This window comes from Ipomoea nil, unplaced genomic scaffold, assembly GCF_001879475.1.
Source record: "Ipomoea nil cultivar Tokyo-kokei standard unplaced genomic scaffold, Asagao_1.1 scaffold0382, whole genome shotgun sequence".
NCBI classification, from domain to species: Eukaryota; Viridiplantae; Streptophyta; class Magnoliopsida; order Solanales; family Convolvulaceae; genus Ipomoea; species Ipomoea nil.
Window position 1 is genome coordinate 465322 of NW_017616810.1, and position 14667 is coordinate 479988.

Consider the following 14667-nt stretch of genomic DNA (forward strand, 5'->3'; position numbering starts at 1 on the left):
CATAATAGGTCAAACTACTTTATAGGTGGTGCTAACTACAAAATGCTATTTACACCACATTATTTAATGTGGTCAAAAGAATAATATTTATTTTATATTTTTTTATAATTAAATTATTAAAAAAAAAAAACTTAGTGTCACCTTCTCCGGTGAGAAGGCAGCCCAGTGGGTCGCTTTCTCACCGGAGAAGGCGACCCAGGTAGTTGGGTAGAAACTACCTGGGTTGCCTTCTCTGGTGAGAAGGCAGTCCCTGCTTTCTCACCGGAGAAGGTGACCGGGGAGTTTTTTTTTTTTTTTTTTAATGAATTAAATTTTGAATTAATTAATTATTATTTAAATATAATAAATGTGGTTTGAATAAGGGGGTGCAAATAGCATTTTGACCACCCATTAGGCTATTTGCACCACCTATGTATTTATTATAATTTTTCATCTTTTTAGATTTTCAATGTACTTTATACTCCATTTTAGTCAAAGGGGGGTGCAAATAGCAACACCCTTATGACTATCTCTGGACCTATAAGACCATGGAAGGATCCATATCTTGCTTAAGCTTGGCAATCAAAGAAGCTCTCCTGGTTGAAGGATGAGAGTTAGCACAAAGTCTTTATTCAGGCAAATTGTCAACATTTTTAAAGACCTTCCCTCCAATGGATCATATATTAATTTTGTTGTTAGGGATAGTTGTAGGGTGATTGGTTGGAAGGAAGGAACTGTAATTAAGAGAAGAGATGATATAAAGACTAAATTTTTGTATAATAATACTAAGAGCATCCTTATCAGTTGAGGTTATTTCTCAGTTATTTGTGGGTCCCAGCATCCACCTCATCCTCTATCATCTCATTCAATTACAAAAAACCCTTTTTCACATCAATTTTGAGTTATTTCTCAGTTTTTTATGCACCAACCATTTAACTCACTATATTTTAATTATTTCTCTTACTTGGGACCACAAATACACCATACTTTGCATAAGAAATATTTTTGAAATAACTCCTCCCCACATCAGCTATTAACTTTGAGTGGAGAGAATTTATGTAGAAATAACTCCTAAATAACTACTAGTGTGGATGCTCTAATAATCATTAGGGGTAAAAAAAATCTTTTTCTCCTTTTCTCCTTTTCCTTTCTCCATTAATTGCAATTCATATGAGAAGGGTATGAATTGCAATTCGACAAAATGAGCGAATTACAATTCCCTCCAACCAAATAGTATAATTCTGGTGACCAAAAAAGTGTGCTATAATTGAATTGCAACTACATCCAACCATAGCCCATAAGTTCCAGTCGTATGTTGTTAGATACGTTAGCAGATCAGTGAATGTGTAGGCTCATACTTTAGCTCGAACTATCCATTCCAACACTGATATTTGAATTTAGGTTGATTCTACTTACTATATTCAATCCATGAGTAATTGATTTGTTTTTTTTTTCACAAAAAAAATACGGAATAATATATATATATATATATATATATATATATATATATATATATATATAGAGAGAGAGAGAGAGAGAGAGAGAGAGAAAGTCATTAAAAGAAAACTAAGAACCAATATTAACTTTACATTGACAATCCGAAAAGATCAAATCTGATTTTTTTTTTTAAATGTGGTGGTATTTTTGTAATTATCATCAATTTTATTATGTAAACTTAATGCATATTTAGTTGTTATACAAGGATGCATATTTAGCATTAACAAAATGCACATTTAGTATTAAAACATTGTATTAGCAAAAATGCGAAAGTGCACTACATTTTAGGGGCCTTTGGTTCAAGTTATATAGGATAACTAAAGTTATATTTGCTTGGGAATATAAGATTCCCACGTTTGGTTCAAGTTATTAATTTTTTTAGGTGATGTCACATAATCTCCGCATAATGTTTTTAGCTATTGGAAGGAGATGTGAGATACTCTTCAATTCTTAGGTATTCTCATATTCTCTTATCTTATTACTAATTTTGGGCAATGTATTAATTTCTTAGGTATTCTCACATTAGTAATAAGACAAGGGAATACATAATAATAAATAAATAAATAAGACATGTATTAATACTTGTAGTTAACATAAACCAACCAACAAACAAAAGAATACATCAAATTTTGTCTGACCTAAAATTATTGAACTCTAAAGATAAATCCACTCGCCCTTTCCTTTATCCCATTGTTCAAGCTAATTAATTATTTCCTATTCAAAATTTAACTAAATATTTACAAACAAAAAAATATATGCATATATATAGTTATTATTTTGATTTATGGGAAAGTCTTCAAACCAAGAAGGTCAATAGACTGTCTCCAATAGCGGTTGGTTACCAAATCAATTGTCTGATTAACTTGGTTGATAGTTGTCCGTAATTTTTTTTTTCATGAACAAATATTCAACAGGGAGAATTTGACATGTAGGCAAATTTTCCCCCTATCCATGTCTAATTTTGCCCCTGTGACCAACCAATGTCCTGGACTGTCAGATGGCCCTTTACACAGATGCGAGGTATCCACAAATTTGAGTAGCTTTTGAGTCTGAATCGGCATCGGTGGTCCTGACGGATACACACCGGAGTCGATCACCACCGGCGTCGACGTTGACGGTTTATCCTTTTCCGAGCTGCCAGAAATGGTGGTGCTCAATGCCGAGAGGAAGCTGGTTGTCTTGGTGGGATTCTCCGACGAGCATTGCACCCATTGCGACTGCACGATGCACGCGTTTGAAACCCTAGTGATGGAAAAATCATATTGAGTGACCAAACTCAAACTCAAATTGATGACTAGAAGTGAAATATTGTGACATAGAGCATGTTAAGATTAACGAGAATAAAAATTAATAGCACAACAGTTTCACTCCCATAGACGTAAGTGCATTGCGAAACGTAAATCTGGTTTTTGTTTTTAACTTTTGAGAAAATTTCACTTTTAGTCCCCTGACTATTATACATGAATTGCATTTGGTCCTTGATTTTTTTAATTAGTTGCATAACTATATAATTTGTACCACATTTGATTCTGCCGTCTAATTTATCGGCCAACTATTGCGGGAAGTGCTCATTCTGGAAGGAGCATGCTGTCTAATTTCCTAGCCAATTGTCGAAAGTGAAGGATGAGTAATGCATTTGTCTTCTAGAATGAGCACTTCCAGCAATAATTAACCAGAAAATTGAACGACAGAACCAAATATGATACAAATTAGGTAGTTATCTACCTAATTATAAAATTTTAATAGTTAATGATCAAATGTGATTCATGTATCAGAGAACTAAAAGTGAAATTTATTCATTTACTCTACTTTCTATCATATTATTGATTATTGTTCTCGTTAATCTCAACCGAGCATATTATATATATAATAAATATATTGTTGATGCTATTGCTGTTTGGTTACCTGGAGAAGAGCAGGCGGAGATGTAAGACGTTTTTGGAATCATACGTTTTGACGTGGAGCTGTGCGCCGGTGACGATGAAGGCCTGGTGGGCGTCGTCCGGCGAGGATGCCCAGCTGGGGTCGTATTTCACGGCGGCAGTGCACACGTGGGAGAATTTCTTCCATTGGATGGGCTCGAAGTATCGCTCATCGACGGTTTCTTCTGATCCACGCCACGTCCCCCCGTCGTGCATTTTGTCTTCGAGGAGCACCGGCGTGTTGGACAAATGTTGAAGGTGTACGGCTAACCTAAAACCAGATCATCTTCAATCATTAATGAATTCACACATTTCTTCAATCAAATTAATTTATTTTACGAAATACTAATAGTAAAGTATATAAAAATAAAAATGGGCCAACACCCTGTCATACTATAGGATTTATCTATTCCAAATAGTTCATCGACTATTACATAACAATAATATATTTTACTTGCACTTTGATGTTTAATTATCTATAAAAATATCATCTCATTTTTAAAAAAATCAGTATTCCTCATTCGTTAGATCTGGACACGTGACCGATTGTCATGCGTTATGAGTTCTCTTCTGGGCGCACCATTCTCACCACATATAACACATTTACTTGCACCATAAAAAATAATATCTGATTCGTTGATCTGAACACATGGACAACTGTAAATGGTTTTTATTTTTATTCTGGACGAGGTTCGTATGAGAGTGTGCCCATATATATATATATATATATATATATATATATATATATATATATATATATATATATATATATATATATATATATTAAAGAAGTTGTTAGTATTAGTAAGTGTTTACCTATTACATTTCACACCCTCAAGATAAAGCCGCATTCCAGTTACTGGTCTCTTCCCAACTGTTACCTGTTTGACATAATTAAATAATTTAGTTTTCATAAAATTTAAATTCAATTTTTTTTTTTTTTGTTTATTTTAATTTTTCACGAACCAAAGGAATATACCTGAGTGGGATTGATATAGAGCTTTGGGCCAATCAAGTTGAATTGTAGGGCCGGAGGTCGAATGGATCTGTTTGTTGTTGGGCCAAGGGGGAGATCATTGTGGACCGGAGCCCAAATCTTGTGTGCTTGGAAGTCAAGAAAGTACTGCAAATCAGCAATTGGGGGCTTGTCTGCAGAGAAGTATTATATTATAAAATGTTAAAAAATATATATAAATAATCCCGACCAGGTGACATGTTGGCCATGTTTGGTAACATAATCAGTTTATTATTCAATTTTGACTTATTTGATCACTATTAACTGTTTGGCTTTTGATTAATTAGCTTTAAGTAACAGTTTATTGCACCAAAATGTTAAAAAAAATAAAAAAAAAAAAAACTGCTCAAATCAGCTTTTTGATAAAGTCATTTAGCATGTAATCAATTATAAGCTAACAGCTAATTTACCAAATACTTTTCTACAATTAGCTGATGCTATCAACTAGTCAAAATCACTAACTTAATCAGCTAACCGTTATTTACCAAACACTTATTACATTTGTATATATTGAGAATTGAATAAAAAGAAAGACTTACATCGAAGATAAAGATTAATGGCGTGTGACAAGAAACCCTTGCCGGGAACGCCCTTAAGGAGAGAGGTGATGGGGATGAAGTTGAAATGAATTGCGTCCGGCATTGACGGAACCGTTAGAAGCCATTCGCAGTGCGTATTGGCTGATAAGTCCCCACCTCTCTTTGAACATATTACTGTTATCCCCTACACAAAGGTTCAAATGCAACAATGTCAATAACCTAACAACACTAAATGTGATACTAAAAATGAAATGTTGTAACGTTTGGTAAATAGTTGTTAGCTGATTGGGTTAGTGCGTTTGCATAATTGATAGCATTAACTGATTATAAAAAGATGATAATGGGTTACGCGCAAAATGACTTTCTCAAAAAGTTGATCGAAAAAGCTGTTTCAAACATCAGCTTTTTAAATTTTAGCGTTTTGGAGCAATAAACTGTTACAAAAAACTAATTAATCAACTACTTATTGTTTAACCAAGTCAAACAACTAATAGTGGTCAAATAAGTCAAAATTAACGGATAAGCTAACTATGTTACCAAGGCCATATATATTAAAATTAAGAATATTATATATATTATCAGGGATGCAATATAATTAATTTGACATAATATTCCTAAAATAGATATTATTTTTTTGTTTTTTGTTTTTTTGGGAATTATAAGATTGGATAAGGTTTTTCAAATTATGGGATAAGATTAGAGTGGTTGAAAGCTGCATGAGGACATATTACTTATAAATTTTTGAAAAAAGAAATATTCGAATTAATTAATGCAAACCAAACACAGTTAAAATGTCCAAATTGTTGAAAAACATGTTCCTTATATCATTACCATTTAGGACAAAGTCAATGACAACAACAATAATAATGTCCACATTGTTGGTACGACGTCGAATACATCGAAATCAATTTAATTTTACCAAACAAATTTAATTACATTTTATAATGTAGTCTAAAGAATATAATAAAACTATAAATAATCCAATTATCTTGTTTTAATTTTTACGTGTTTTTGAATAAACTTTGCAGCGTCATTCAAGGTATATACGTGTGGGGTTGTAATGTGTAAGTGACAAAAAATAAATAAAAATTCATAGTCAAATTTCAATATTCACACTTGAAGATCAAGTCAAGGACCAAACACTATATTTCGTACGCATTACGTAAGAAGCTAATTACAACGTAGACCTAACAGGTTGACTTATCAATCCATATTGAAAAAAAAAATTAGGAAAATTAAAAAGAAAAAGTATATTATACTTTAATTAATTTATTACGGAATATCAATTTTTGGTATATGCACGTAAGGACAACCCCAGTCAAATTAATCGGATAATTAGTTTAGTAATTAAAATGTTCTAAATTCGAGACCCTATAAGAATTGTATATTGTCGCCTAGGGTTACGAAACGAGTTTCACATGTAAAAGAAATATTATTTTGGATTTTAATTAGGGAAATAATTAATTGAGTGTGAAGAGATGGAACGTACATTTTTTGCTGTGACGGATGAGAAGGTGTTGAAGACGTTAGGCTGTGGATCAAACACGTTGAAAGCCTCCGGTGCCTGTAAAATATATGGACATACATATTTTCAACCAAGAATTTATAACCCCAAAAAAAAAAAAAAAAATCATTTACAAAAATTAGGGTTATTAATTGTCAACCCATAGTTGTCTAGAGATTTAAAATCAGAATTCTTAATCGCTAGTTTGAATTTCAAAAGCGTTATTAAATTTGTATTATTTTGATTAATATTGATAAATATCTAGCACATTACACATTACAAAAATTAATTATTTGTAACATCGAGCTTTTTCTTGCCAGACAAGGCATATGAAACACGAGATTAATCAACTAACCTTATACTTATGTTCTTTGGTTTTGATTTGGTGAGGGGAGAAGTTGCAAATTCCAGTAAATAATTGGTCTCCGAGGTTATCCAAATGGTTCTTGAGTTGTGAAGGCTCCATATTTGATGACTTATCTTGCCTTACCAACACCACATCTTGCCCTCCTATGCCCAAACCAACTATAATGTGTGTCCCATATTTCTCTATGAACCTGCCAAATTTCATATATTTAATTAATTATTAGTTTAAATGAAATAATCCACAAGACAAGATAGATCAATATTTTTTATATTATTCGTGCCAATTTTATTTCAAATAATGCAGCATGTATTTATGAAAATAAAAGAAATATAAAAAGGATTCCAAATGAGATTCAATACGAGAAAATTAAAATAGAAAGTCAAACCAAACAACAAACTAAATATAAGTTTATAGTAGAAAAATGTTATTTCATTTTTACATACCTCCTGAGTGAGGATTTTTTGAATTCCTAATGTGATAAAAAAAAAGAAGAAGTCATTTTTGACTAAAAACTCTACTGTAATTTTTATGATGACTTTCTTATGGTCAAAATTTTAAGATTTTTCAACTAAATATAGGTTGGTTTATACAAGTATTGTCCTTGATTTTAGAAAAAAAAAGTTAAATATAGATTAATTTACTTTCTTATAATAATCTTATGTTTAGACCCTAAAATTACAAGACGAGATTTAGTCAATATACATCTTCATATAATAGCTTCTCTCGTCAAAAAAAAAAAAAAAAACATATTAACTTTTTTTATTTTTTTATTTTTATTATTATTATTATCTTCTCGAAGGCGCCGCAGGTGGCCAGGTATGTGACGTTACTAAATATTAATATTAAAAGACTGCAGCCTATACATGGTTGTTTTTGACTCGACAGTTTCAGTTTTTTTTTTTCTTCAAAATTCTGGAAATTAATTAATTAATTAAACACAGTCAAAATTCTCATTATTTCTTATTTTCCATATTTCTCGAAGTTTTCAAACTCTTTTTAAAGAAAATATAAACAAATCTTGAATGTTGAAGGAAGAAATAATTAAAGAAAAAGACCAATCGAAGCATTGTTTTGAGATTTCTTTCAATTATTTATTATTATATTGTAATATTCTCAATATTATTCATTACTACACCAGCAAGGCATCCCATGTATTGGCCTTTCATTGCTGACTTTGTTTTTGGGTTGTGGGGTGGGGGACTGTTGACAAATGCATTTCTTACAAATTATTAATTAATTAAACAAATTTTTATTGAATAAATCATGATAGACTAATAATTTTCAAAAGTTTACTAGAGGATTGAAGTGGAATGTTGTCATTAATTAATATAGGAAAGACTTTTTCTTCAATTGATTAATACCAACACACATTAACATTTGATGAAATTTTTAATTAATCTAGCAGAATTCTTTGTAACGTTATTATGTGTGTGCATGTGTTTCGGACATACAAATTGACAACCTGAATAAAATGTGATGTACGAAGTTATTTATTCACTTAAAAATTAAAAGTATTTTAAAAAGAAAAATAATTGAGGAATTGATATTATGCAATTCTCTCTCTTTTTTTTTAGGTCATTATTCAATCACTAGTGGGTAACGTTACATCAAAATCTAAAGTCTGTCATCTAGCTAATTAAATTACACTTCACACCTTTTTTTTTTTTTTTTTTTTGAAAATACAAATTGAGTTTGCTATAATTCTATATATATATATATAGACACTCTTAACAGATTTTGTCATCGAAGTACTATATCAGCCATCCAGATAATAACTGAAGAACTAAATGTGTAGTCGATCTACAATAATATATGACTGTGTTAGTTATTTCTCCATAATTCAGTGATTAAAAGTGTTATTTTTCAAAAAGAAAAATTACTTCACTTTATAGTTGAGGAACAAAAACACTATTATGTAGACCAAAAATGTTATAATTGATGGACGAAAAATATTATCTACCAGGTAAAAGAAAAAAATTACCTGGCTAGGGCAGCGGGATCCCAACTAGAAGGAACAGCATTTCTAACTTCATCAATGAGAACAAGAGGATAGCGGTCAATATGAACATCAAAGAGAATGATGAAATATCCATCCATTCCTAAACACTTTGTGTTTCCCGCGTCTGTTGCCCACGACCCGCTTTGAAACCCGAACATCGAGTTGAACATCCCCGACGGGATCTTCCCCGGCACGGCGGATTTCCGGTTGAAAAACTCCGACATCTGCACCCCTTCAATTAATTCTCTTTAACCACAATAACAACATTCACGCAATCACGTACTAACGACCGGTGAAACGTACCTGATTAAAGTCGAGGATGTCGGACTGGTAGCGCGTCCGGTCGCCTTTATCGCACTTGATATCAATGGAGACATCGTCGATGGCGCCGAATCCAGGTACGAGGAGCTCTCTGGTGTGCGTGTCGTTGAGCATCACCAGCCTCTCTTTTCCTTTGCAGTATTTCAGCCGGAAATCCGACGTTAGGTCGAAACCTTTTCCCAGGCTGCTAAGAGCCCTCTCGATGATCCCATGATTGTTGCTCATCGTCGTCTAATCATATGTTTCTGCCAAATCTATCTAGAGAGAAGGAGGTTTAAGGAGAGAGTTTCAATGGTTTTTTTTTATGTGATGGATCTAAGGTGTTTGTATATATGTCTGAAAGGAGAAATGGAGATTTAAGATGATGGGAAGTGGGAAAATAGATTAGAGAAGGTTCATATTGTTGTTTGTTTGCTTGAATATAGCCACCGTTTTACTTTGACCCTGTCTCTGTATGGACACTAAGTATATACCAATGTGTGTCTCTATTATATATTTATATTTATATTTATTCTGAAAAAATTGATGGAATTCCTAAACAGCAGTTTGGTTTCACACTTATTTTGACTTGACTTAAATCACGGCGCAGTTAAAAGATAAAACACTAATTTTATCCATTCAGCTAAGGATATTTTGTTGGTCAAATGCTTTTTTCTTTTCAAAATGTTAGTTGAATTCCGTGTTGAATTTGAATTAGTTTTATAGTAGTAAAAATATCAAATGTAGTATTAAAACAAATGAAACTTTGATAAAGGTATTTATTGGTAAACTACACTAGAAAGAAAACATATGGTAAGTTTGATCAAGAAAGTGTTGATAAAAATTAAATTCGTGACTTTTAGATACGAAAATCATGTTTTACTTATTTTGAATTTTTGACATCCCTTTCCACACTATTTTTCTCGCATTTAACTAGCTAATTTGTTGAGTTGAATGATTAGTAAAGGAAATAGCTTATAATAGGTATATTTGTGGTTGTTGGACTACGGAGAGTAGCGGCAACAAAATCTCAGACCTCGCGCAATGTATTCCGGTCAACAGTCAGATACATAACCTCATCTGAAAGGGAAGAGATGAGGAGGGATAATATCGACTGGTCCTGCTGGATCCAAGCTCTATACGCTGGATTCGTCGTCGGAACCGTCGTGGTCGCGGAGGCAGACTCACCGGAAGCTGGGGCAGCTTCGATCACCGGAGGAGGACATGGCGTCTCACCGTCTACATATCCGAGAAGCCCTTGCCCACGGAGAAAGGGCACGAGCTGAGTCCTCCAAAAAAGAAAATTCCGGGCTGTGAATTTAATTGAGATAAAATGGTGCGCCGATGATAGAGTGTTCGGCGCGGTGGTTGGTGACGGCACAGGGGAGGCAGTCACAGTGCGTTCTGAGGAGTTGGTTGACATGGTAGGTTGGGAGGGTATTGATCGGCGGTGAGGGTAGTAGAAGAAGTCGACGGTGAGGGAAGGTGAGGAGGAGAGAGAAGCCTGGTCTCTCTGATACCAGATGAGACAATCAATCTGTATTCAAATCGTAACAGAATAGATGATTACAATAGTATAGGAAACTAGGTAACGTAAAGCATTCCTAACTATCAGGTTAGCCACAGGCGACTTAACCACTTACAACATTATTATAAAATATATAACAAGATAACAATAATAATGAATAACATATACTAACATATTTGTGGTTGTTGGACTACTTCGGCCTTCTAATCTTACTTTGAATGGTAACAAATTAAAGTGTGTTTTGTTCATATGGTTAAACACAAGGAATGAGAGTGATGATGATGATGCCTTAGAATGGTGAGTGGTGACCCTCTATCCTCCCTTTATACTACTCATAGGGTCGCATGTCGCAAACCATAGGTGAGATTTAACTTTTAACCTCATTTTTCACTTAAGACATCCTTCACATATGATCTATAATATATGTGTGTGTGAGTGAAATAAATCACAAATATTGACAATATTATATTCAAACGATAAACAATTAAAAAATTCAAAAATCAACTTGAGTCCATGACTGAAAAAAAGCAACGCAAAAGAAGAAAAACTCAAATCAAGATGAAGAAAGAACCTCAAATGAATAAGGAAAGTACATCAACATGGAAATCTAAATTTACCATAAATTTAACTCCTAAAATCAAGCATAACTTCAATGTATAATCATTCTAGCCTTCAAAACACAAATCAAAATTACCAAATCACCCCTATAACCTATGTAAATAAAAATGTAAATAAATCTGAAAAAAAAAAATCATAGTCATACACATATTCAAGATTGACAGCTCATACTACTCAAGAATGTGCATTGGGTAAACTCCACTCTTGTATAATAATTCACAAATCACATATAAAAAATAAATCACACTAAAAATATCATGTACGACGAGTTCAATCAAGAAGATACTGACAAAATCAAACTTCTAACCTTCTGTTAGAAGAGTGATTTAACATTTTGATAATATAGAAATTGATATTGGGATCCATGGTTGGCAAGCACCAAAAACTAGTTCATAATTTATGAGCTTGGACTATAGTGGGTATTTTTTTACTTTTGATTCTTGATTTTGATTTACTCTTCTTTTAATTCTCAATTTTAAAAAGTATTTCATTATTTCACTTTTTGTCTAACATATCTTAAATATCCTTAACTTGTATGGAGTAAAATTTTTACCAAACTTTATCGTGTTATATTTGAGGACATTTTGGATATTTTTATTAAAAGTAAAACAGTTTTTAAAATAAAAAATGAAACAAATTAAATTTAATGACAAAAAATAAAAATGTAAACATAAGCTGATCAGATAGGCAGAGCTGCTTCATTATATTATTTTTTTCTATCAAAAAAAAAAAAAAAGAAGAAGAAGAAGAAAGTTTAAGCATATTTTAAAATATAAATAAATTACTAATTTTGTTTGATGAATAAAGAAGAGTTTAAAATAATTTTTATTTTAAAATATCATAATATTTAACATAAAACTATAAAAGTCCATACATATTAACAATAGTATGTATTACAAGATGTGTAACAATTTTCAACACACATATATTTCATATATCTCATTTTACATGTCATGTTTACTGTTTATTGGTCAAACCAACTTTTTATTCTTTACTTATTTTCTTTATTATTTTTTAATTATTTTTAATTTTTTTTGTGTTTAATAATACTTTAAATGTAGTTTCAGATTATATAAATTGTATACATTAATATTATAAAAAATTGAATGGCAAATAACTTCATTCAAGTTTCGTTAATCAAACCCAACGGATAAAATTGGATGGAAAGAGTAATAAAGAGGTTAATAATGGTATAGATGAATAAGTTTATAAATCAAATTTTATTTGTATAAAATAAATAAATAATAGGATTACTTTTTAGAAAAAATAATCTCAATATAAAAAAGGATGAATATGTACAATATATCAATTTCTTCGTCTCACTTAACTCGAATCTACTTTGATCCGATTCAAATCGATAACAGCCGTCACATATATTTGTATACCACAAAATAACCCTTTAAAATGTCAAGTTTTGCTAAAAAATTCCAACAATAATTACCGAATGAGTTCTTAATTAAGCTTGCCAAGCCAAAATCAAGTGATACCAATGAGTCTCAAAGTTGACTACTACCTAGTTTGGAGTCCTTACTCTCTCTCTCTTTTTTTTTTTTTTTTTTTTCTAGAAATAAATGTCAAATAGACTATCCAATTACACACCAAACTGCAATTAGGCCATTGAATTAAAAAAAAAAAATTTACAATTGAGTCCTGAGCAACGTAAATTTGTGTAATTTAACCTAAAATTACTTGTTTACCTACTAACATGTTGACGTGTCAGCTAATGTATTTAAAAATAACTTTTAAAATTTTATTTTAATGATTTTAAATAATTATTAATTTTTTTTAAAAATCATATCAGTCGAAGACGAAGGGGTAGACCAGGAGGGCCAGCTATGGAGATGGAGCCCTTCGCCTCCATAGGCGACCGGAGATGAAGGGGTCATCTTCGTCTCTGGTCGGTCATGGAGACGAAGGGGACAACCTTTGACTGGGTTTTTTTTTTTTTTTTTTTTTTTTTTTTTTTTTTAATAATTAAAGTGATTATTTTATTTAAAATTATTAAAATAAAATTTAAAAAATTATTTTTAAATATAATAACTGGCATATCAACATATTAACAGGTAAACAAGTCATTTTAGATTAAATTGCATGAATTTACGTTATTCAAAACTCATCAATTGTATTTTTTTAGTTCAGATCAATAGCCTAATTATTATTTGGCATGTAGTTAAATGGTTTATTTCACCGTTAAATTACATGTATTCTTACTTTTACATCACTTTTTACTATGTGCTTATTAACATGCTTTGATTAATTAAAACAAAAGTGAGTCATGCACAATATTTTTTTTTCTTTTTCTAATAAAAACAAGATATATGAAAATATGTTTTATTTCATGATCCAAAGTACACTTATCGTCTTTCAATCCCGCCATACAATTATATGGCTTGGGATTATGCCTTTATGGAGGTGCATGATACGATGGTGACTAATGAGGTGAACATTATGCGACTACTCCTCCGATCCAAGATTTAGACTGCAAGTGTGGTGAGATTTAATTTGCATTAATAATAATAATCTGAAAACTATTATTGGTCTCACATGCATGTAGTCTTCGATCAATTCCATTTCTTTCTTTCTTTCTTGCCGTGTGCTTGGAGCTGAAGGATATGATCACGGGTACGTAGTTTTCCAAGACTTGCTAGATTTTTTCCCTTCACCTTATCTCACAAAGAAATTGATAATTATCTGTACGGGCTTAGGTTAATAGTTCAGTAGATAGTATTTGAGAGAAGAAATTAACGTTCGAATCTCGGCAACAACAATGTAGAATTTATACTCAAAGTGGGACATCCCTTGTGCGCACCGTCATATTTAGTCCTGTCTGTTGAGCCAGGATAGACGGTTATCACTAATCTCAATTATTTTATTTTTTTTTTAAAAAAAGTAGAGAGTTCATTCTTTATCCATCCCATTGACTTGACCTAGATATATATTTGGTCGACATATTTCTAATGTAAACCTCAAATCTCACCTATCTAGTACATTGTACGTAGAATGACCAAGTCTGGTCTTCCCTGGTCCATGTGTGAATAATCAAAACAAGTATTCTTCAAATCTCCATTTATGTCCACAAAATCATATATGGATTTAATCGCAGTACGTACGTAGTGTTTTATTGTCTATTCATAGCAACAAAACTTTGCTCTAAACGTTATATACAAACAAGCTAGCAAACACCGTGTAATCGAAGCCACTTGACTTTAGTTTTGGAGTTTAATTTGATTCTATTATTCAAAAGATACTTATTCAATCTCATTATATTGAGATGTTTGAATTGATGAAATAATTTATATTATGATAGAAATATTTGATTCGCCCCGGCCAACAAAAGCAGACCCAAGGTGAGAGCGGTGGAGCCTATGCAAACACCCTAACTAGACTAAGCCGAGGTTA

At 31.8% G+C, this 14667-nt stretch overlaps 1 protein-coding gene across 1 annotated transcript; it reads right to left on the bottom strand.

Moving 5' to 3' along the window:
- Positions 1-2028: 2028 nt before the first annotated feature.
- LOC109171890 (MACPF domain-containing protein At1g14780) lies at positions 2029-9576 on the bottom strand. Its single transcript, XM_019320978.1, has 9 exons — positions 9126-9576; positions 8805-9046; positions 6812-7013; positions 6442-6516; positions 4953-5136; positions 4378-4547; positions 4215-4279; positions 3382-3669; positions 2029-2718 (listed from the first exon to the last, which is right to left on the bottom strand). The coding sequence occupies exons 1-9, from the start codon at positions 9366-9368 to the stop codon at positions 2370-2372; spliced, it is 1818 nt and encodes a 605-aa protein (XP_019176523.1). The 5' UTR covers positions 9369-9576; the 3' UTR covers positions 2029-2369.
- Positions 9577-14667: the final 5091 nt, after the last annotated feature.

Excerpts from the sequence above, each read along its gene's own strand:
- LOC109171890 (XM_019320978.1), bottom strand. The coding sequence starts at position 9,368 with ATGAGCAACAATCATGGGATCATCGAGAGGGCTCTTAGCAGCCTGGGA. Across the intron at positions 9,047-9,125 it reads ACATCCTCGACTTTAATCAG|ATGTCGGAGTTTTTCAACCG; the intron begins GTACGTTTCACC and ends GAAGGGGTGCAG. Across the intron at positions 2,719-3,381 it reads CTCCGCCTGCTCTTCTCCAG|GGTTTCAAACGCGTGCATCG; the intron begins GTAACCAAACAG and ends TTCCATCACTAG.